Source organism: Thalassophryne amazonica, chromosome 1 (assembly GCF_902500255.1).
Source record: "Thalassophryne amazonica chromosome 1, fThaAma1.1, whole genome shotgun sequence".
NCBI lineage: Eukaryota > Metazoa > Chordata > Actinopteri > Batrachoidiformes > Batrachoididae > Thalassophryne > Thalassophryne amazonica.
The window spans coordinates 101,107,993-101,133,642 of NC_047103.1; the positions used below are offsets into that span (position 1 = coordinate 101,107,993).

The 25,650-nt window shown below is 39.7% G+C and overlaps 1 protein-coding gene across 1 annotated transcript in view; it reads left to right on the plus strand.

Annotated features, from left to right (window-relative positions):
- LOC117512783 (E3 ubiquitin-protein ligase HECW1) overlaps nucleotides 1–25,650 on the plus strand; it is a 521,859-nt gene that overhangs the window by 158,629 nt on the left and 337,580 nt on the right. The window contains exon 5 of the mRNA XM_034173001.1: nucleotides 15,145–15,220. Coding sequence (XP_034028892.1) covers nucleotides 15,145–15,220 — 76 coding nt within the window. The remainder of the gene's footprint in view (nucleotides 1–15,144; nucleotides 15,221–25,650) is intronic.

Below are 25,650 nucleotides of genomic sequence, written 5' to 3' on the forward strand. Positions count from 1 at the left end.
GGAATGCAGGCTTGTATACCAAATCGGTACGCATTGTTCCTATCACAGCTATGTACTGTGGCATTTATTATCGGACTGGGGTCTTCGTTACTTCTTTTTGGTCTCTGCAATCTGCAGAGGTGATCCTTATTATCATGTCCCGTGCTTATGGCTTTTAATAATAAACCCAATCCAAAAAAGAAAAGTAGCATAACAAGGACTGTCCATGGGGTCCAGAAACCCTCGTTCTTTTGTTTTTTTTCTTTCGCCATTTCTGCACACTACAGCACACCTATGTTCAGAACAGTGGCTTCTTAATGTCTTCTGCTAGCTTTCGTGTCTAACCTGGATCTTAACACCAAGCTCACACACTATTACTAGTCTTGTCCTACTGTTTGTCTGTGTCTGCAGAAATGACTTTCTTACAGTGAGGCAAATGAATCCATGTACTTCTTTCCCCAATTTTCAAGGCTGTGGGTGTTGTGAGTAGTACTTGATGGGGCCCTTCCCATTTAGGTGAATGCCAGTGTTTTCTCTTGATGCTTCTTATCAACACCCAGTCTCCAGGTACCACTTTAGGGTCCTCCTGTGGAGAAATGGGATCATCAGTGTTTGGAACTCTCCCTCGTTGTCCTTCTAACATTTTTCTCATGTAATCCGCCAAATTGGCTTCCTCAGGTACATCCCAAATTTGCCCATATGGCAATCGATATTTTCTGCCAAACAATGTTTCATACGGTGTCAACCCCATGGTACTAGTTATGTTTATATACATTTTTACCAAATCTACACAATGTGTCCATGGTCTGCCTGTTTCCTCCATTGTCTTTCTAAGTCTGTTTTTTACTGTTCCATTCATCCTTGCCACTAATCCGGCGCTTTGTGGATGATAAGCACAATGATTTTTGAGATTGACCTGTAGCGCTTCTCCTACGTATTGCACTATTGTATTAACAAAATGCGCTCCATTATCTGAATAAACTGTTTCTGGTATTCCAAATCGTGGAATGATGTCTTTGCACAATGCCTTAGCCACTGTAAGTGCATCTGCATGTTTTGTAGGGAACAATTCTACCCATTTTGAGAAGGCATCAATTACGACTAAACAAAATTCCTTCCCTTACAGTTTACTCAGCTGTATATAATCCATGTGAATCACTTGAAAGGGATATTGTGGTGTTGGAAATTTGCCTCTTTGGGGTCTGAAATTGCCTTGTGAGTTGTGTTTTGCACATATCATGCATGCTCTACAATGCTGTTTTGCATATGCATCGAACCCATAAAGACAAAAAATAGATTGCAATTGCGATATCATACCCCCTGATGAGACAGGCGTCACGCCATGGCTCATAATAGCTGCCCATTTAAACATATTTTTTGGCAATATGGGTTTCTTTTGTGGGCATACGTACAAATCATTTGCATATGTAGCTCCTTTATTTATCCACATCTGTTTTTCTCTTTCAGTTGCCTGCTGTTGCATGTCAGCAAGCAGTGTATGACCTAAATGCAAATCTGGAGTTGTGTCCTGTACAACAAAAATAGAAGAAGCCACTGCTGCCTCTTTTGCTGCTCTGTCAGCAAAATCATTTCCTTTTGAAATACTGTCAGAGCCTTTGGTGTGAGCCGCACATTTGCATATAGCAATTTGGTTAGGCAATCTCACAGCCTTCAGTAGTGCAGTTAGGAGAGTGGCATGAGTCACTGGCTTTCCAGATGATGTCACCATTCCACGCTCTTCCCACAGTTTTGCAAACACATGCACTGTGCTGAAAGCGTACTGGCTGTCTGTATAAATTGTTACAGCCGTACCTTTAAACAGATAGCAAGCTGCAGTTAAAGCAACTAATTCAGCTGCTTGTGCTGAAAATGACGATGGCAATGAAGCAGAATCCCATACTTCTGAATTTGCGACAACAGCATATCCAGATTGTTTGTCCATAAGCATTTTTAGTGGAAGAACCATCCACATACACAATTGTACTGTTTGGGATGGGTGTGTCCTGGAGGTCTGGGCGTGCGTTCGTACAGACTGTAGCTACATCAAGACAATTGTGCGGCTCACCATCCTCAGGTAAGGGTATCAATGTGGATGGATTCAATGTTGTACAGCGCTCTACCGTAAGGTGTGGTTGTGATAATAGCAAGGACATGCACGAAAGATGTCTTGCTGGGGACAGAAGGCTCATGTTTGTCTGCAACAGAAGTGCAGAAACTGCATGTGGAACTTTCAGTGTCAACCGTGATGGAATAGAACATTACTGCTACTTTGAACAGCCATAGAGGCTGCAATAACAGCTTGTACGCATGGTGGTAGAGCACTTGCCACTGCATCCAATTTAGATTAGTAGGCAACTGGCCTCAATTTTGAGCCATACACTTGAACCAAAACACTAGTCATGAACTTATTCTTACAATCAACTGTTTGAATGAATGGTTTACTATAATCTGGTAGTGCCAAAACTGTGGATGACACTAATGTATGTTTTACTTTTACAAAAGCTTCCTCAGCATCTTTGTTCCATTCCAACACGGTTGACATTGAAATATCATCCTTGTACATCAAATCAGAAAGTGGGCTAGTCAATTCTGCATAGCAGGGAATCCATGCCCTGCAGTAATTAGTCAGTCCAAGAAATGACATCATCTGCTTTTTGGTTTGTGGTTTTGGAGCGTGCAAAATTGCTTCCTTCCTGTCAGACAGGATCGTGCGCCCTGTGGCTGATAATTCATGTCCTAAATATTTTACTTTATCCCTACACAACTGAGCTTTGTTTTTACTCACTTTGTGGCCATCATCAAATAAGAAACATAATAATGCTACTGTGTCAGTTATGCAGTTTCCTCGTGTGTCAGAGGCAATCAAGATGTCATCAACATACACCAATAGTTGGCTATCTGCCGGTGGAACAAAATTGGCTAAACATGGTGAATGTATATCGTTGTCCCTTAAAGGTAAAAGCAAACCAGAAGTAACTATCTGGATGTACTGGCACAGAGAAAAATGCATTACTTATGTCAATTACTGAGAAACTATTAGAATTTGGTCTCAGCGAATTTAACAAGGTGTGTGGATCTGGAACACATGGTGCTCTTTTAATCACAGCAGCATTTACTGCCTGCAGATCTTGAATCATTCTCCACCCCACTGAGGGCGGAGCCTGTTTTACAGGAAATATGGGTGTTACATGGTGAATCTGGACATGGCACTATTACTCCTGCTGTTAATAAATTCTCTACTACTGGCCTGATTCCTTCAATTGCATCAGGTTTCAATGGATACTGTCTTACACATGGTCTGTATTCTGTTTTTGGTCTTATAACTACAGGTTGTGCATTTTTTTTATCAGTCCTACGTCTGAAGGACCTGTTGTCCACAATCCTGATGGTACCGAAGAGAGAAAATCATCTTCTTCAGGACTCAACTGAAACACTCAGGATTGTGAAGTGGACACATCAATGTGTGTTCCAGCTGTCAGCACCAATGAGACATTAACTGGCACCTTGTACAATTTAGTTGATGGACTGAACTCCGTTCGTGGTCCAACTCTGCTCCAATCAGTGGCTGACAAAGCTGTTATGACTGTCAGTCCCAATTCTTGCCATTCTATCAAATATGGCTTACAAAGTGACACATGCAAAGGCATACCTATGAATCTCAATTTTAAAATGTCTTCAGTGGCACCTGTCACTTATGACAGCTGTTGAGTTGCCATCATGAATCAAATCGGTCATTGTCAGCTTCACAGGTGAAACGTTTTCCAATTTGTTTTCATAGTCACCATCCGGACCTGGAGGATCTTTATGCCACATTGTGACATGCAGGTCAGGTGGTGACATCTTTTGTTCAGGATTTTTTTAGTAGGGCTGTCGCTTGCAAGACGACATCTTTACCCCATCCTGCAGCATCTTCCTCTGAAATGTCAAATGTATAGTAATAGTGGAATGTGGGGTCATCGCTTTCTTCTCTTACCATGTTAACGCCTCCTGTGCGTTCAACAACTAATTTCCCTTGTTCCACAATTATGGACAAGCCCAATGCAGTCAATCCGTCTCGTCCTAAAAGGTTAACTGGACATTGTGGCATGGTCAACACTGACATAGTACATGTCAGGCCAAATGGATCTGCCAACGTTATGGGTTTAGTGATAGGGACGTCTGATGTTTGTCCATTTGCAGAGCGAACCCTAAAGATTTCGTTGCTTAATTGATGGACAGGTATGTTGTCATTACATGTGGTTCTACATGCTCCTGTATCACAAAGGAATGTCACTGGTCGTCCATTTACCAACAAAGTCACTTCTGGTTTTGTACCGGATTTCCCAGTAAGGCACACAGATCCATATCACAATCAGACTGCCTATCTGATGTGGAATTATGGATTCTAGTCATTGTGGATACTGTGGCTGCGGAGGATTATTCCGTTGTGGAATTCCTCCTGCTGCTCCCTCAGTAGGTGGATTCGGACAATTTCTATACATGTCCCTCTCTCCCACAGTTCCAACAAATCAGGGGACCACGTGGTGGCCCTCCCTGTCTGAGCTGCTGTTGTGGTTGCCATGGTCCTTGACGTTGTGGCTGTCCACCTTGTCTGTTTTGCCATGGCTTTTGGGGGCGTTTGCACTGCTTCTGCTGTCTTAAGTTACCCTGTTGGTAACATATTTCATCATCTCCGTGTGCTACATACACTCCTTTGTTGCTGTTCCCTGTCTTTTTCTGCTTTAAGACTCCTTCTGCATGACAGCAGTGTGTATGTGTTTCTTCCAATGTGCCTGTAGGCAATCCAATCCAATGTTTCTGTATCCAAGCTTTTATATCCTTGTTGGAATGTTGGATCAGAGCGTTTTTCAATTGTTGTTCATACACAGGTGTTCCTGGCAATATGCCACTATGGACTCTAGAAACACTCTCAAATCTGCACCTAAACTCTGTCCATGGTTCTCCTTCTTTCTGTGTTGTCCTGGTAATTTCTGTGTAATTTATTTTTGGCCCTAACACACCTTTTGCTCGTGTAATCATAGCTTCCACTCTTGTTTTCAAGACCGGATCATCATGTGGCAACGGTACGCCATCCTGGTCTGCAGGATTCCAGTCTCCGCGTATCTGACTCCATTTAGGGCCACATGCTTTCATCCACACCTGTTGGACTTCAGGTCCACTAAGGTGGTAAGAATTTCTAATGTTTTCTATATCCTGCATAAATCCCTCAATGTCGACATGTGGCGATGGTATCATGTCGACTGCTGCTTTGATATCATCAGCATTCCATGTTCGATATACGAGCATGGTTGATCGCTGTCCTGCTGTTCCTGCACGAGGATTTGGTACTTCTGTCATAGGATAGGCACCTCCCTGGTCACTGTGTTCCACCATGGGAGGGGCTGTGGGCACTTTCGCTTGACTGCGTGTTTGTGGTTTTTCTGGTTTTTCACTTTACCTTAGGTTTTACTGCTAAATCATACTGTGGTGGCGGTACATCGTCATCCTCTGGTAGAGGAGATAAAGGTGTTGTTGTCACCGACGATCCAGCCGGCGGTGGTTGTTGAGGCTGTTCTGGTTCTCTGTGCTGAATTATCACATCTTCTTCTGCCTTACCTACAGCTTTCTTTTTCCTTGCTTTCTCTAATCGTCGCTTCTCTGCTCCCTTCCGTCTGTTCTCTGCTTCCTCCTCCCAAAATGCCACTAAATCTGCCCCTACTTTCTGCATCTTTTTCTCATCACCTTTATGTTCCTGTTCTAACTCCTTCTTTAGCTTCTGTATACTGATCAGGTTCAGTCGTCCGTCAAAGTCATGTTTATTTATCCAGGTCTCCAATTTCTTTGTTGCTTTTGGATTTTTTGCTTCCATAAATTTCCAGTCGTCAGTTGAAAAATTTTCCTTATTTTTAGATGTCTTACCCCCCATTTTTATTATCCCTTGTTATAATTTGGACTTCAGACGGGGGCACACCTGGGGTGTTCTAAATCTGAAGTTTTCACTTTCTTTGGACGTGACAATTAATTTGCCGTTGTGTGGTTGATTCCTTTCACCTCCCCGTAGGAAGCGGAATCACTTGCCTTCGCTTCCACACACACGGTTGTCACTAACGTTGTCCAAAGTATTACACTTTCACACAGTTATTTACACTTACACAAAACACTATTTACACATAGAAACACTTAATAATCGTACGCGTATTCTTATGCCAGGGGAGCTCGCCCTCCCGTGAAATTTAACTAATGTCCTGCATTAGGGGACTCCGCCGTCCCTGCCAGATTTAACTGCTTTTTTACAGTGCACGTATTTCTACCCGGGATTTCCTTTACGTATTAAAACAGAGTCCGTACCCTCCTTCCGGAATTTAACTACGGGCGTCCCTCGCAACCGTAGAGGAGTCCGCCCTCCTCGCGGATTTTAACTGCTTTACATTAACAGACGATTCCACGCCATCGCTTACGGAGTTTAACTGTTTTATGTGATCTGATCACCACTCACTCAGTACTGTTACAAAGAAATTCTACTCACTGACTCGACCTCCTGTCTGTCTTCTTCGGGAAAATCTCGTCAACCAGACGATGCCAACGGTGGTCGACAATTGCAGACACGATCAATCGATCGGACCTTGGCCAAGGATTTACGTCTGGACTTGGCGACCCCCGCCGGACACCTCCGGTGTTGAGCTCCCGGACGTAGCCCCCAGTCAATGTTGGGTATTTTCTCCTCCAAACATTCTTAAAACCTTTGATAAGACAGAGTCAAGAAACACCAGTGAGACAGAGTCAAATTAATCACGCGCGGAGTGCGGCCAGGCTGTACACCAAGGCTACACTAAAGTCTGGCCTGTGCTCCCGCTCTTTTTATTAGAGAAGCCCTCATTACATCATAAAACTTGTCCTAAGGGGGGGGGGAGACAAGTTTCTTCCCGTAACATAAACACATACGTCAAGTGCAGCTGTAAGGAAAAACAGTTTCTTTCTTTTACTCTTATCGTCGAAGGTCAGCACATCCCGTTCGTCTGTTGCAGTTATCAGCTGTTGTGCATCTGCCTGGAGTGTCCTGGTCTTCACACTAAGCATCACATCACAACAGTCAAAACAACCTTCAGTTCTTTTACTCCCAGTTCAGCCTGACCCCGTCATGCTTCACTCCCAGTCGTTAGCGGCTACGAAAACAAGTTGTATAATAATAATAATAATAAGTACATCCAGCTCTTCATTCCCAGTTCAGATTGACCCCAGCATGCTAAAACAAGGTTGAATAACACGTACATTCTCGCTGTTAAGTGCAAACAGCACAACACCGTTCTCATGAGAAAGAAGACAAAGGTACAAATGTTTAACAGTGATAACATATATACAAAATCTTTAACAGAGGCGTTGACACAACGTGACTGACGACACATTGGGAGTTGTTGCCTGACGCATATAAAGCATGCAATGTGAAAGGCCCTTTAGTTGCTAGTTTCCATAAATACAGCATGTCTATAATACACTGTGTAAAAAATAAAATAAATAAATAAAAAGGCTAAACTTTATTGAAGTGAAGAGGACCTAACAGAAAACACTAACTCACTTCTTTGAGTGACTTTACTGGAAGCCCCATTACTTCCAGGCACCGCTTGTAATTGGTTCAAGCCCACACTTCTGGTTTGAGCTGGCCAACCTTCGGATAATCGTGTCAGCAGCGTCCACATTGTTCTCTCTCCTGGTATGTCTGGGAACCGACACTTGCAGGGATGGTCCAAGGATGTAGTGCATCAACTTTGTCATTCAGCTGTTCAATACTGTGAATGATGTCATTCTGCTTCTCCTGGAACACAAAATGTATATAGATCCATATGTTACAACCTTAATACAGAAGTTCCCACTTTTTTTTATTAAATCCTATGCTTCACAAATGATTAAGCCAATGCTGTTGACCTTTCATCATGAGCACGGACAAATCTGTGAATGAACTGAGTGATGAAAGTGAGCTATGGGGGGGGAAAAAAACAAACTTGAAAGATCTTGACAAGGCCCTGGCGGTGTCTGGTGGTTGTCCCCCAGAAAAATGTGAAATCTCAAATGCATTCTGGTACTTACTCAGGTCTATTCCAAAAGAATCTCTAAAATTTTTTTTTTTTTGTTGCCACAGGTCAGTTTTTCCACCCCAGATAAGGTGGAAACCTCAGTAGTACAGCATAGAAGTCCTTCTGTTTCAAGTGTATGGTACCACAGACAGTATGCACACACTATGCAAATGAAACATTATGCAAGGGACACAGAATTTTTTATATAAGAAATACTGACTTTATATTAGCAATAAATAAATGTTTGAGTAACAGGGCCTGTAAATTATTTCTTTAAGGAAGGAAAGTTAGCATATACAACTTCATTACTGACAGATTTTACTCTATTTTCAAATTATATCCCAAACAGAACAAAGTATTTCTTGCCAGAAATGTTTGAATATTTTGCTTGCTGAACATGAATTTTAGAATCTACTGGCACAAGACACTATACAATCTAATTTAACCATTATAGTACAAACCTCTGCATAATCGGGCTGATGTGAATCAACTGCAGGCACACACTCAACCCACTGATCAGATGGAGGATTCACTGATTCAACAACTCTTATGGCAGCCGGCATGGTTGCTGTTGGGGGGGAAAACAAGCATCCAAAAATATTATCACAAGCTTATCTTCATAAAGTCTCTTTCTGGGCACTGACATGACTTAAACTTCAAATGTGTCAACACCTAATAAGAGAGTATATATTTTAGTCATGTTTTAGTCAAAATATTAATTAGGCCTGTGGCTAACGTTAGCTCCATGCTAGTCAAAAATGTGTTCGTTTGGTTCCCATTAATCTATGGCTGGCATAATCAAGCTTCAAGGAAGTTTTGTTATTTCTGGCAAAAACGAATTTGTGCTCACATCAGGATCCGTTACCTTTTGATATTCACAGCGTCGCTATCACGGCACAAAGGCCCCACCATTTGAAGCTAGCTGCTACCTCATGGGTAGCTATGTGGTGGTTCTTTGTGAGGAATCCCAGTCGACGAGCGTCCAGCGTTAGTCTCCTCTTCTGCTCTCAGTGGTCTCTTAATCACAGTATAGAGACTGAACAGGCGAATTAACTTGTGGAACACAAACGTCTATTTGCTAAAACAGAACGGAGTTGAGTGCTGTAACTCAGCTAAGTCTTCTTCTGCTCTCAAACAGCGGGTTTTAACCCAACTCGGTGCACTACTGCCACCAACTGGTTCGTGAGCAGCACTGCAAGCAATTGTGAAGCATCAAGCATATTGTTAACAAAATAATTTAATAGTAAATAGATCTATGTACAAAAACTACTTGAAATGAAATGAATTCATTTGAATTGTATCCTCTGATAATGTTGGTCAAACATGTTTTAAAATAAAGCACTATAGTGTTTCAGACGTTCTGACCCAATTATTACAGTAGTTTTGTGAGACAGCATTTCTCTGAGCTGATAATCCTGCTCTGCCTTTACCTTTAACCATGAAGGAACCAAACACTTATGCTAGAAATTTAACTTAATTGGCAATACTTGAATGTATAATGTGATTACAGGAAATTATACACAATGATCACTGATGCTTTTTTAATTTTTTATATTTTTTTTACCAGAATGAGTATGTTGCATTTTACATACAAAAATGATTTTATATCCAGGTGTTACAAATATATTGTGTACAATGTACATGTTTTACCCTGGATAATTATAATATCATGCCTCACTGCAAACATGAATTAAGCAGCTGATATTAAAGGAATCAGAAAGCAAGAAATATGTTGTAACAATTCCCACCAAACACTGTTCGACTGTGACATGAAGTCATCCTCAAATGAGGCCTGAGTGAAACACTAAACCCTGGACAAATGTTCATTCTGGAAATGTGAAATCGAGTTGATTTCTGCCACTGTAATGTGTGTGACTGCTACATTCATCTCATGTTCAGCATGTTTGTTTAAAAACATGTTTGAACTGCAAGTTGTGAAGTGACCAGTAAAAAATATTATTTGTCTGTGAGCTGTTTTATTTAAATGTCAGTGCTTCCTGCTCATGCATGTTGAAAACATTATTTTGTAAATCAATTTTTTTTTTTAACTTGTTTTTTTTTTCCTTATTTTCAAAAATGCTAAAGATAGGTTGGTTTTTTTTTTTTTTTTAATTTGGCAAAATGTATGTAACTCAGGTCTGTGGGACTTCTGGATAATAAGCTGCCATTGCAATCTGTTTACATAAAAAACATATTTTGGTAGCTGACAACCAGTCTGTAGTGATGTAAATTATTTTGCAAAAATTAATATTCCAATTAACAGAGTGCATGTTTATGCAAGTTGCACCAACACATGTTTCGGAGTTAGCTCTCAGTTTATTACAGTAATCTTGAAATTATACAGTATATTCAGTAGGCCTGAATAAATCATAAATCGACAAATTCTTGGTTACCATGGTAGAGTGCTTAAATTATATCCTATTGTTCATTCTACCTATGTTTGCACACATAATTTAAATGTAGTCCAACATTAACTTTCTGTATGCCGTAAATTATATTTAATGTTTTCCTATAATGTGAAAGTACATATATATATATATATATATATATATATATATATATATATATATATATATATATATATATATACACACACTTTTATTTAGAGGCAAGCTTTACAAATACAACATGAACATTAAGCATACATTCTATGAACATTTGATTGATTTTTGCAAATGTTCCCTTCTGGGTGGGTTGCTGTTTTATTCCTGCCATCTGTTTTTGTGAGCATGGCCAATGCAGCACAAACTCCTTTCTCCTCTTCAACTGCTAACTGTATTTTCACAGAAACTTTGTGTTGTTGTTCCAAGATGGTGTTTCATCCGTTCAGCTTTACTGGCGTCCCAGTCTTCTTCTGCTCTCAGCAAGAGCAGCAGTTCGGCGAAAGGGGGTGGGTTTAATTTGCGTTGTTTTAACTGGAGTTCTGAAATTAAATTGTTATTCCAGCATCCTCTGCAAAACTGATTAAGCAGGTGCCTCTTCACGTCACTGGTCCTTACTCCTCCACGCTTCACAGCCAGACTAAGAGCTACTTGCAGTCTTTGTAAGTAAACAGATGGTTTCCCCCCCTCATCCTGACAGGTATCCATGAATTTAACATACAACTCCTCCCCGTCCTGTACGGTTCCATAGGCTGAGTCAAGGTGCAGGATATAGATTTCAGCAGAGAAATCTGGGCTGAGATGTTTCACAATGTCCACAGCAGGTGGTAGTAAGCTGTATCTCGACTTTTGGAGTTCCAGTATTGCTAGGTCTTGAAGGATGATATCAACAGCTGAACGCCATGTGTCATGGGGCATGGTGTTTTTCCAGAGAATATGCGGAGTCTGTGAGAGGAGCGTACATTTAAATCACTCTTAACAATGTGTTCCACAGCATACCTCTGCACCTCAGATGGATTTAAATCGGCAGCAGATATATTTATTTTAGGTGCAGGCATTGGGAAAGACGCAGCCATGTTGAGGAGAAGCAGCTGCAGCCATTTTGATTTCTGGAGGAATCTTCTGTTTTAGCTGGGCGAAGCTCTGCTCTATATGGTCTATATGCTCTATATGGCAAGATCGGACCCAATAAATTAAAAGGTGAAGTGGTTTTAAATTCAACAACAAGCATGTCATTATATTCGCTTTCAGGTGCATTTATTGTCAAAGACCGCTCTATAGCTCCGTACTCAAGTAAAAATTCTTCCACTTCGTCAATATCACATTTTGGAGTACTACTCACTAAAACCGCATTTGGAATTTTAATACTGAGCGACTGAAATAAATTCATATTTTCTGTGAATTGGTGAGACTTAATGAAAAATATAATTTACTGTTCCACAACCTCCTGGCTGGCTTGCCACATTTTTCCTTTTATGTAACCTATAAGAAAATTTAGGATTTGGGAATATGAGTTTGTCAGATGTTGGGCTAGATCAGAAGATAAGATACGGCTCTGGGAGGTTTTAGGAACAGCAAATACAGAGATTTTAGTATATGTGCAAATAGTGAATAGAAAAATATTTACAATATGTACAATCTACAGATGAGGTAGATTTTTTTTTCACAAGGAAAAAACAGTTTTCCAGTCAAAACCAATATTCTAAACACAAATACACACACACAGCTCTGTTCAACAGAAAATACAACTTTTGCTTGTTCAGAGTGGAAATGGACCAGTCTCTCAAAATTCCAAAAATAAATGTTAGTAGCAATAAATATTTCCGCCATCAAAAGGGTTTTTTACCCCAACAGGGATCACCTGGCCTGTTTTAAGCAGACAGGACCAAATATTAGTACCAATAAATATTTCCATTAACACTAGCTAGCTTTCTTTCCTTTTATCTGTGTACACGACATTCCTGAAATACAATTCATAATACTCTTTGTATAAAAGTGCATTGAATGAACAGGATATGAAATCCAAAACAAGACATTAAAATAGCTGTAGCCAAACATGAGCAGCAAAGCTAATAATACTTAGTTAGCATTTCAGTACAAGCAACAGGTAGTCTGGTGATAGAGACCACTCATGCATATGCTAACACAAACAATCAGACTCACCAATTCCGTTTAGGAAACGCTCCCACAGCGCGAACCCCAGCGTCAGCGGATATTAACTTCTAAACATACGGATTTAAAACAGGGTTTTAGTACGAATGCAGTAAACATGCAAAAACAGAATTTTAACTGAAGACAAACCTTGATGCAGCCGTCCTGAAGTCTCCTCTCCCACACATCTGTCGGAGAGGGGGAACAGGCGTCTATATCAGGCGCTACGAGCAACGCGATTGGCTGAATGTCATGAGGGCGGAAGGGCACATGCATGTGGGATCACGTGACTAAAGTGTTGCATTCACTGATGCATTACGAGAGGAATTTAGAGTTTTATTTATTTTTTAACGTACAATTCATGTGGGTTACATGTGCAAAATTGTGTGGGTAATCCAAAGTCATTTCAGTGGTACTCAAAGATTCTCTGAGGACTACTTTATCAAAGACATCCATTCATCCTCAGTTTGAGTCGAGGTCTTACAGTAAGCATATACCGTATAGATTTTCAGCTTTAATTATGGGGGTTTAAACAAAAACCAGCATGTTGCCCATGGGGATTCATGGTCTCCAGATTGGGTAGTGTTTATAAAATGTGTAGCTGACATTTTTGTGGTAAGTGTGGTAATAATTTAAGCAAAGCATGTATTATGAGTTGGAATGGCGTGTGAGTCCACGCACCACTGTGTAAAAAAGTCACATGACCTAATTAAGCGGATGTAGCACACAATCTGCTCCACTCTGTGTCTGTTTGAATGCATGTTGAATGTGTGGAATTCAACCATTTTGTTAATAGGCCAAGTATAACTTGAGTTATGATTGTTTTGGGGGGGATAATATTGTCATATTCGCTGCGCATTTTGCAGACAACTGCAGCAAAAATGACTCAGGGCTGGAATGAAATACGACTCCCTCAACTGCAGCAGGAGAGAGGGGTGTTACACTTGGTGGAAAACGTAGGAGCTAACCAATCAAAATCACCAACTCCATGTGGGTTTGATGACAACCTACAGACCCCACATGGGTGTGTGTGTGTTTTATGAACAGGACTTTTCTAACATCTCTCTTTGCCTGCAGCAGCAAACAAGTGAAAAGTGTATCTCTGGTCTAAAATATATTACCAAATAAACAATGATCCCCAATCCACGTGATTTGGTTGCTGAGAGAAGAAAAGTGTGGTTTTGTGTGGAGTGAAAAGCAGGCGGCAATCAGTTTTGAAAATTGTCTCTTATTTGCCGTGATTGGAGTGTGTTTTTGTGTGTGTGGTGGAGTGTTTTAGTGTGTGTGGTATAGTAATTTTATTTATTTAGTGCAACAAAATAATCAGGCATCTGGAACAGCGTGTCAAGTTTCTCTCTTTTTTTTGAACTGCATGAAGACAGTCGAAGCACGGAGCGTGTCACCAGAGCGTGATCAGTCTGATGATGAAGTGGACTTTATTGTTCTGGTCTGGATGAACCAGAGCAGTTGGATCCACCGATCTGTGCACACAGATCAGCCCAGTGGATTGGACGGCGCGTTTCTCTTTCGCTAGGACTCATGCACTTTTGCTCCATTGTCAAGTCCTGGAGCACAGCATGGTGGAGACACACACTGCCCCAGCAGTCAGCAGACTCCATGGGCAGAGAACACAGGAGTTCCGGTACAGACTTCCCCCCAAAGTCCAAAACACATTTTTCTTTTCTTTTTTTTTTTTTTGTGGTTACTAACACAGTCAGGACAGTCTGTACCAACACCAATAAAAAAATGCTACAAAAACAAGGAATTAGGGGAAAATACACAGATTTTGAGGTGGAATATCTGTACAAATTCTTGGAGCTTCTGATGTACATTGGACAGGAATTGTTTTTCTGAGTGGCACAAATATAATTTGTGTGGCATCTTATTGCATGTAAATAGCCACAAAAAATGCCTGAAGCATTTCCAGCATTTTAATGTGAATTGTTGTATATAACTTTGTTTATGCTATATTTTTACATACATTTTTGAATTTTACAATTCACATTTACATACAAAAATTCATTTTTGAACATTTGAATTAATTTTGAATTGTAAAGGATAAGAATTGGGATTCTGACATAAATCAATTTTTCCCATAGCCCTCGTGCTTTGCTTCTGATGTTTATATTAAAGGTGTGTGTTTCCATGTGCATGTGTCTGTGCATAACTAAAAAAAAAAATTACATTTGACCAGGTGAAGATATTCCTGATAGTATGCCCTGTAACCTTTGAAAAATTGGTAAATATTTTTGTTAACTTGTCTCCCTTGATATTTTTGTATTATATATTTATTTTTATTGTTTGTATTGGTTATTGCCATTCTGCACTGCTACGCTTATTTCAGACATTTCAATTATAGTTTAATTTCGGCATAACTGTAATTACTTAATTTATGTCAAGTACAGTGAAAGTATTGTCGTTATGCTTTTGTTACAAATCTCTGTATTTGTCTTTGTACTTTTTAATACTCTCTCGTGAAATTTAACTACAGAATCAAGGAAAGACAAGAGATCAAAGAATAGAAGAAAGAAAAACCTTGATGTGTTGTAATGTCAAGTCTTTATTTGGCTTGTGTCTGTTTCCAGGTACTAAAGCCAATAGTTAGTCCTGAGGTCAACCATGGAATGGGAAACAGAAGACTCATTAACTTTTCCTTGTCAGGTAGGCTACCTGCATCTGCCTTTTTTCAAATCCCATTTGTACTTGAACTTATTTATTTGGCACACAACTTGTCAATAACAAAAACTGATACACAAGACAATTCCACAGTGACGTGTGACCAAAAAGGGGGTGAGCAGAAGCAAAGCTTATAAACACCCACCCCATATATACGAGGGTAGGCTGAAAAGTTCTAAGGCTCACTATAATGCAGTTAATGCATTACTCCATGGGGAGCCTTAGAACTTTTCAGCCTACCCTCGTACGTACATACATACATACATACATACATATATACACATTACCAACCCCCAGAGCAAGCACACAGGTGACAGTGGTAAGGAAAAACTCCCTCTGATGTATTGAGGAAGAAACCTCAAGCAGACCAGACTCTAAGGGGTGACCCTCTGCTTGGGCCATGCTACAAACACATTTAACAACACAAATTCAAATCCCATTATCATAAACATATCAAGTGAACACCGTGTCTTTGTGTACATACATACACATACATAATTACATACACACATACATGCACATACACGAATGTTACTGTACAAGTTCACAATTACAACTGACAACACAAAACTCATTGTACTTTTTTAGATACATATCTTAAACTTTTTTATATTGATTTTTAAACTGATTGATATTTTAAACTGATATATTTGAGTTCATCCGACAGGTTATTCCATAATATAGGGCCACACATGGAGACACAGAAACCTTTCCTGGTCGTCCGAGCGCCAGCAATTTTAAAATGATACAAGCCCCGAAAATTATATTTTCCTTCCCTCTCAGTAAAATATTCTTGAATTCTAAATGGCACTTGTTTATTTTTCACTTTGTGCATTAATTGAACATTTTTGAATGAAATCATATCATTAAGTTTTAATATTTGAGATTTAATGAACAGTGGGTTGGTGTGGTCTCGATAACCTGCATTATGAATTGTCCTTAATGCTCTTTTTTGAAAAATGAATAATGGTTGCAATGTTGTTTTGTAATTGTTGCCCCAAACTTCAGCGCAATAAGTCAAGTAGGGTGCAACCAGTGAACAATAGAGATTATGTAGTGCTCTGCAATCAAGAACATGCTTTACTTTATTTAATATTGCAATACTTTTTGATACCTTCATTTGAATATGCTGAATGAGCTTTCCAATTAATTTTTTTTATCAATAATGACAAACGTATTCTCTTTGACACGCTCTATGTATACACCCCCTTGAAAAATTATGGAATCACCGGCCTCGGAGGATGTTCATTCAGTTTAATTTTGTAGAAAAAAAACAGATCACAGACATGACACAAAACTAAAGTCATTTCAAATGGCAACTTTCTGGCTTTAAGAAACACTGTAAGAAATCAGGAAAAAAAAATTGTGGCAGTCAGTAACGGTTAGTTTTTTAGACCAAGCACAGGGAAAAAAATATGGACTCACTCATTCTGAGGAATAAATTTCAGATCTGCTCGTTAGTCTGCATCTAAAAAGGAGTGATCACACCTTGGAGAGCTGTTGTACCAAGTGGACTGACATGAATCATGGCTCCAACACGAGAGATGTCAATTGAAACAAAGGAGAGGATTATCAAACTCTTAAAAGAGGGTAAATCATCTCGCAATGTTGCAAAAGATGTTGGTTGTTCACAGTCAGCTGTGTCTAAACTCTGGACCAAATACAAACAACATGGGAAGGTTGTTAAAGGCAAACATACTGGTAGACCAAGGAAGACATCAAAGCGTCAAGACAGAAAACTTAAAGCAATATGTCTCAAAAATCGAAAATGCACAACAAAACAAATGAGGAACGAATGGGAGGAAACTGGTGTAGCGCGATGGCCTCGATTAGACCTGATTAAATAAAATATATTAATCCTCTCTCGACCACAAAAACCCACTGGGACAGAGACTGTGTTTCCACCTCAGTGGAGAAATTCCTAAGTCATCTGGAAATCTTCAGATAAGTTTTGGAGACATCACCCCAGGGTCGAACACTGCCTTCCAGAGAAAAACAAGGTTGTAATTCATGAACTACATGACATGATAATGGCTTAACGTCAGAATCTGAGCTTCTCCAGGACAGGAGAAACCCAAACCTTTATGGTCAAGATAAGACAGGACCTCTCCTCATCCAGGGGGGGACCCTTCCCCCACGACCAGATGGGCCATAAATTGTAGATTCTTTACAACTAACTTTTATCTTGAGTAAAACAAAGAGAAGACCTTTGGTTCGAAATAAGAATTTACATCAGTATGTCTCCCATTTATATCTAAAGACTTATAATGTTGTTGCATTTATTATTCAAATGAAATGCTTTGCATGTAATCATTCCATTTATTGATGTGCTCATGTTAACTGATGTGTGTGTGTGTGTGTGTGAGACCTTTCTACAAAATATAATATGCTGATGTTGAAGTACTCTGTTTATCCAAAGGATGTGCTTAAATGTCTCGTAATAATGTGTTCATGTGGGTGCCTTAGAACAAATAGTATTTCAAATTAATGTGTTTAAATAGTTGAGACATTTCTGCCTGCTCTAAGTGTAGCCCAGCCTGTCAATGCTGACCAGCTGGGAAATATCTGCGTTGTGTAGATGGACGAACTTAGCCTCACACAGGGGTTTGCCAGTCAGGAGATTTACTGTGTGAAACACAACATATGCAAATACAGCCACTCCAGTCTCACAGGTTCACACAAGTCTCCCCTCTGCTCTCTTCCCAGCAACTCAGTGTTACGGTATTACAAATTATGATATTTTAGTAATGTGATCATATAGCTTTACACTTAGAATAAACTCCCCTGATCATGGCAATTTTTAGATATTTTTACAAAATAAACTAATCGTGTGCAAAAGCACATCTTATACAAATTTTCGTTGATACAAAAAAAAAATACATTTATCAACATACCTGTGTGAAATACAACATATGCAAATACAGCCACTCCAGTCTCACAGGTTCACACAAGTCTAGAAAAATACGAAGAAAGTGCCACAGACGAAAGTGAGACCATGCTGCTAGCTTAAATCCACTGGCTAACATTACTTTTTTCAAGTGCTGTATTTATGTTATGTGTCGGACGCGGGCGGAGAACCGACCAGCGTTTGACAGGACCCAGTATAAAATAAGCAGAGCACGGTACAAAGGATAACAGAATTTAATAACATAACAGTGAGTGCTGAATAATAACAAATGAGTGCGCGGTCTGGCGAGGTGGAATAACGGTGCGCTCCCAGCAGCACAAACGGTCCGGAGCCAGAACAGTTCGGACCCCGCCGACACCCCCCAGGTGGCCGCGACCAACCGAGTCTGTGAAAGAAGAAACCATCATGTGATTCCACCACTCCACACACAGAGAGACCACTCAAAGGTGTACATAAACAGCAAACACTTCCTGGCTTAATCACCAATCAGCTTCCCACCCTGCAGGCATGGAACACCCAGTTCAATTCTCCACTGCAGTGGAAGCTGATTAAACGACTAACATAACAGCTCAATATAATAAGGTGTGAGGGACACCACATTTACTGACTGTACTCATGTTAGTCACAAAACCTAAAGTACCTCAGGAAGTGTGCTGACGAGCGTGAGACCTCACCCCCTCCTCTTTCACAGACCATGGCATCAAACCTGGTACGGTCTCTGCGTCCATGATGATGAGATGGTTCTCCAAACGTCGATCTCACCCGTCTGGTCACAAGGTCGAGTCTCTGGCAAATACACACTGTGTACTCCAGACTTAAATGCAACCATGCCCCAATCCATAAAGATGCACCACAGCTGTGAGTCCTGACGAGCTGCACATGACAAGCTTCAGGTGATCAGGGTGAGGTCCTAATAACTCAGCCACACATCCACTCAATCCTGAACGCATGCCACCTGGAAGGAAAAACAAAAGACAGAGAACAGAAGACAGAAACAAAAGGCAGCCAGGCACCCCAGCCATACAACAATTTAAACATAAAAACGCTATTCCACACACTTATCATTGACGAAGGTCTTATAGATTATTAACAACATAAAAATACAATCAAAATGAACTTAGTCAAACAATTTATAACTTGAAGCACGAGAGAATTCCTGCAGCTTACCTCCCCTCTGCTCTCTTCCCAGCAACTGAGGAGAAGCGCGAAAATCCCCAGGAAGTAGCAACACCGCCAAAATAAAAGCCTCTAAGTAAAAACTGTCAAAATAAACTTACACACAATCCCATTAATACTCACAAATAAAACGGAATTTTGGTGAAATTGACATAACATAAAGACCACATGGGCTACATAAGACATGAAGTGTCTGTGAGATCGCACACCCTAAATGGGCGGAGTTTAGTGACGTAAGTCCCCCTTTAAAAATGAGAACAGAGTCTTTCTCTGCCCTTCTCTCTTTCTCTGCTCCCGCTCTCTTCTGCAACTTTTTCCTCTCTCTTTTGCTTAAGGCTTAATTCTATTTTGGGCCAAGAGCCATTGCTAAGCTAAGCTACCACGTGGCATTCTTTGATTCTTTACCTTTGGGACAAACTCAAAGTTTAACCTGACGCTTTAAAGGTGCGTCAAGATTTTGAATTTTTAAGAGAACTTCCGAGCTGAGCTTTTCAAATTAAGAGCGAATTTACAGAAAAAGCGACTTTTCCTTTTCATTCAATTTTCAACGCTCTTATTAAAGTTTTACTTTTTCTAAAGTCACAAAGACTTTAATTTGGCTCCAACCATTTTGAAAGCTACTAAGAACCATTTTCAACAAACACCTTCCACCTCTGGGTCACTGCAAGCTGACAGCTTCGCTGATTCCACACCTGAATGCAGCAGTTGGTGAAACCAGCCGACACCAGCCCTGGGATCACACCGGGGACACCTCTGAGTGAACCCCTCCGACCCAGGTGAGCTCACGCTGCCCGATGTCGACAACGAACGGACAGACGGAACCAGCCCTCCAACAGCAGCTAATCGAACCAGTCCAGGCTCCATGAAGGAGGTTTGTTGTCAAATGGGTACAGGTGGCTCCTCATCTCTTTTTTCTTTAAAGACATTCTTATAATATTCTATTTCATAATTGTCTTCAAAATTAATCACTAAATTTCAATCAGATTAATTTACTTAAGGTTTTAAGCTTCACCTCTTTCTTCCAGCGTCTCATGAGTGAGTAAGAAAATTGTTTCCCTGAATGAATATATTTTTCATCACTGTCTATAAAATGCCAGTCAAATATTCATTTCTAGTATAAATTGTAAATATTTTCTGCTGTGGTTTATCTTGGGTACAGAAGGAAACACTTGGTCAACCGTATTGAAGAATTCATGATTTTCAGATCAGAGATTGATTAAACCAAATCGAGACTAATTAATTTGAGACTGATAAATTAATGTTTAAATCAGAGTACCTATGCTCTTAACAATAAATAGGTGGTGCCCCATTAATGCTTAAATAATAAGTATTAAACCCTAAATCAATTATTTTGGTGACCCGTTATTTTGGGGCCTAATCCAGTCTAATTCAATTTGGGAGTTTAATTACTTATTAACTACAGCTAAATGCTACATATCAAGGGTCCCCGTAGTGAGGCCTGAATATATGCAAAGCAAAGTGTCTCCACTCAAATCACCAATAATCACTACTTTCTACATTATTATTGGTGCCTCCGGGTGAGGTTTAACCCATATTCGTTACATTATTATTGGTGCCCCGTGTGGAGGCATTAATATTCATTACACTGGAGTCAACATCTGTGACCGAACTGTAAGAAACCGCCTAAAGGAAATGGGATTTACATACAGAAAAGCTAAACGAAAGCCATCATTAACACCTAAGCAGAAAAAAACAAAGTTACAATGGGCTAAGGAAAAGCAATCGTGGACTGTGGATGACTGGATGAAAGTCATATTCAGTGATGAATCTCAAATCTGCATTGGGCAAGGTGATGATGCTGGAACTTTTGTTTGTTGCCATTCCAATGAGATTTATAAAGATGACTGCATGAAGAGAACATGTAAATTTCCACAGTCATTGATGATATGGGGCTGCATGTCAGGTAAAGGCACTGGGGAGATGGCTATCATTACATTATCAATAAATGCACAAGTTTACGTTGATATTTTGGACACTTATCCCATCAATTGAAAGGATGTTTGGGGATGATGAAATCAATTTTCTAGATGATAATGCATTTTGCCATAGAGCAAAAACTGAAAACATTCCTTGCAAAAAGACACATAGGGTCAATGTCATGGCCTGCAAATAGTCCGTATCTTAATCCAATTGAAAATCTTTGGTGGAAGTTGAAGAAAATGGTCCATGACAAGGCTCCAACCTGCAAAGCTGATCTGGCAACAGCAATCAGAGAAAGTTGGAGCCAGATTGATGAAGAGTACTGTTTGTCACTCATTAGGTCCATGCCTCAGAGACTGCAAGCTGTTATAAAAGCCAGAGGTGGTGCAACAAAATACTAGTGATGTGTTGGAGTGCTCTTTTGTTTTTCATGATTCCATAATTTTTTCCTCAGAATTGAGTGATTCTATATATTATTTTTTTTGCCTCTGCTTGTTCTAAAAAAGTAACCATTACTGACTGCCACAATTATTTTTCCTGATTTCTTATAGTGTTTCTTAAAGCCAGAAAGTTGCCATTTGAAATGACTTTAGATTTGTGTTATGTCTGTGATCTGCTTTTTTTCTACAAAATTAAACAACTGAATGAACATCCTCCGAGGCCGGTGATTACATAATTTTTGCCAGGGGTTGTATTTAACTGAATTTGTATGTCTTTTTTATAATTTCCAAATAACATCAATTTAGTTTTAGACAAATTTAATGATAATTTGTTAATATCAAACCATCTCTTTAACTTTATCATTTCTGTTCCTAAATCAGAAAGTTGTTGCAGATTTTCCCCTGAGCAAAACAGGTTTGTGTCATCTGCAAAGAGCACAGTTTTAACCAGATCTGAGACTTTACATAAATCATTAATGTATAAAATAAATAATTTTGGGCCCAACACAGGATGTCCAGATATGAAGAACAGTATTCCCTGAGTTTAACAAACTGCTTTCGGTTTTGTAAGTAGCTTTTAATCCAACTCAGAGCAACCCCTCTGATCCTATACAGTTCCAACTTTTGAAATAATATATTGTGATCAATTGTGTCAAAAGCCTTTCTTAAGTCGATAAATAAACCTGCAATTATTACCCTTTGGTCCACGTTTATTGATCTCTTCTAAGGAATTGAGCAATGCCAGTGTCGTGGACCTTTTTGCTCTAAAACCATATTGACTTTCATCAAGCAAGTTGGGTTGATCTATAAATTTATCCAGTCTGCTGTTGTAAAGTTTTTCCAGTATTTTTGAAAATTGTGACAATAGAGACACAGGCCTGTAGTTAGTAAAAAGATGTATGTTACTAGATTTGAATAAAGATATCACTTTTGCCACTTTCATACTGTTAGGAACAATCCCAGTTTGAAATGATTTGTTAAAAATATATGATAATGGTTTTGGGATTTCAGTAATTAATTATTTGCATTTCTTAATTTTGTTCTGTTCTATTATCCAAATTTCTTCTAAATTTGGATAATGATGATGTTTGAAGGCAATATTTGAGTTGTTAGACCACAGGTGGAGTATAATTTGGACCTGGAACAAATGCATCCTTGTTTACCTTTGGTGCTGTCATGGCCCATATCCCTGTACAGCCAAGATTTCTGACAAAGTGATGTGCTTTATACCAGGGCTCTCTGAATATCACTCAGTGAGTGCCCTCTTAGATTAAACAACTCCTTCTGTGAACAGTAACTAAAATACAATCCTCAGCAACCTCTGACACTGTATTTGCATTATTCGTTGTGTCCATGTGTATAGGTTTTCTTGTGAAATGAGATGAAAACCTCTCAGAAACAACCCGGGGCCTCATTTATAAATGATGTGTATGTACTAAAACCAAAAACTGAAATCAGTAAATCTGTATTATTTTGAAAATTAACAGATAATATCATGGGCAGCACGGTGGCTTAGTGGTTAGCACTTTTGCCTCACAGCAAGAAGGTCATGGGATCGATTTCCACCTGTGGTCTTTCTGTGTGGAGTTTGCTTGTTCTCCATGTGTTTGCATGGGTTCCCTCCAGGTTTCCTCCCAAATCCACAGACATGCAGGTTATGTGGGGATTGAAACCTTTAAAAATTGTCTGTGGTTGTGCATGCGGGTGTGAAAGTGTTCGTTTGTCTATATGTGGCCCTGCGACAGACTGGCGTCCTGTCTGTGGTGTACCTCGCCTCACACCCTGTGACTGCTGGGAGAGGCTCCAGTCCACCCATGTTACTTACTTGGAGTAAGCAGTTGAAGATGAGTGAGTGAGTGAGATAATGTCACTGACATATAATAATAATTTATTAATTTATATAGTGCCAAATCACAAGTAATCGCCTCAAGGTGCTTCACAAACATCATTTAAAAGCAGAATAAAATGAAATGATTAAAACACAATAAAAAAATTTAACCATAAAAAGGTAAAAGAAGTAAAATAAATAAAAAGAATAAAAAAAGACACACAATCATATAAAATACTAATGATAAAACAGGGAGAACAAATGTGTCTTCAGCCTGGCTTTAAAGGTCTCCACATAGTCCGACTGTCGTATCAGTGCAGGCAGATCATTCCACAGAGCTGGGGTGTGGTGATAGAAAGCTCTGTAACCCGCTGACTTTTTCTTCACCCTTGGGACACACAATAGTCCTGCACCCTGTGAATGCAGAGCCCTTGCCGGCACATAGGACTCAACCAGGCCGGCCAGATAGGGGGTGCCAGTCCGTGAACAGTTTTATAGGCCAATAGTAATACTTTAAAATCCAATCTCAAAGAGACCGGAAGCCAGTGAAGGGATGCCAGAACCGGCGTAATATGGTCAAACCTTCTGCTTCGTGTCAGAAGTCTGGCAGCAGCATTTTGAACCAGTTGAAGACCCCTGATGCTGGAGTGTGGTAAACCATAAAACAAAGCATTACAATAGTCCAATCTAGAAGAAACAAAAGCATGAATCAGAGTCTCAGCATCAGCCATAGACAAGATGGGATGAATCTTTGCTATATTTCTTAGATGAAAGAAAGCAGTCCTCGTAATGTCCCTAATGTGGAGGTCAAAGGACACATCCTCCACATATGACACATTACCCGTAATGATGGTCAAATTATACTTTTTCTGAGCCCACTGAAGGAGGTATATTATGCAATGACTGCTCTAATGAGCCACAAAGCAAAGTACATGTACAGCACAGCACTACTGGTAAAGTGAAGTCATTGAGAAACTCTGTACACACTATTAATATTGAGCATTGGCATGGTACAACTGTTTTGTCTGTAGCCTACTCCAGGTTTTAGAAGACACATTCTTCAAGAATTGGCACAGGAAAAAGCCTGTGTCATTAAAGAAGGCCATGATTTGTTTGCAGGACAATCCTCCATCACAAGTACTCAACTGCTTGACTAGCCAGCAAAGGCCTACAAGATGACTGACTAAAAACATGGCCATCAGGGGCCCTTCTTGAATGTGGGATTTACAGTCACAGAAAACAATACACCTTTTGCAGGGGTGGTGGCCGAGTGGTTAGTGGTTCCCTGGTTCAAATCCCACCCCAGCCACATTTCTCCATGTAATGTGGAGTTGCGTCAGGAAGGGCACCTTTGCCAACCAAACCATTACCAATTCAACATGCAGATCCACCTTGGATTTGCTGTGGCGATCCCGAGAGCAAACAAGGGAGCAGCCGAAGGGACTTACTTTTTTACTTTTATTTGGGAGACTGTGCTTGCTGCATGAAAAGTGAAAGCAGTTATTAAAAAGAAGGGTGGCCATACTGATCCCTGAACGTTTATGAAATCTAAAAGTGTGTATTTGTCTATTTGTAATTTTGAGGTGTTTATTTGTTATGCTTATTGTACTAAATTAAAATAAACACATGAGATGGGAAAATGTTTTTGGTTTTTCAATTAGGTGCATAATAATTGTGCACAGGCATACAGTATATCCCCTGAGAAAGCCAAACCTACTTTTCCTTTTGCAAACATTCAGGTTTAAGGTTTATTAACATTTTGGATTGACTAAGTGCACTGCATTTGTTCAACAATAAAAAGTAATCTCCAGTAATACAGCTTGATTGAATGAATTATTATTGTGATGATAATGGGATGAATGAGAGCTTATGACCCAGTCACACAGCACTTAACGAAGGGAAATAAAGCCCTAATGAAACAAGAAATCTGGACTTTCATTGACATCATTTAACCTTTGCCTAGCTTCGTTCCTGCAGCTGACGCTTTGTCAGGATTTTTAAACTGTTGAAAAATTTGAACAAGGGCAACGAAAACCTCAATTCGTCCGTGTTTCATTTTGCTGTCATTCTTGATGTTTTTTAATCGTTTGTTTAGTTTTTGTAGCGTTAATGTTAAGTTTGA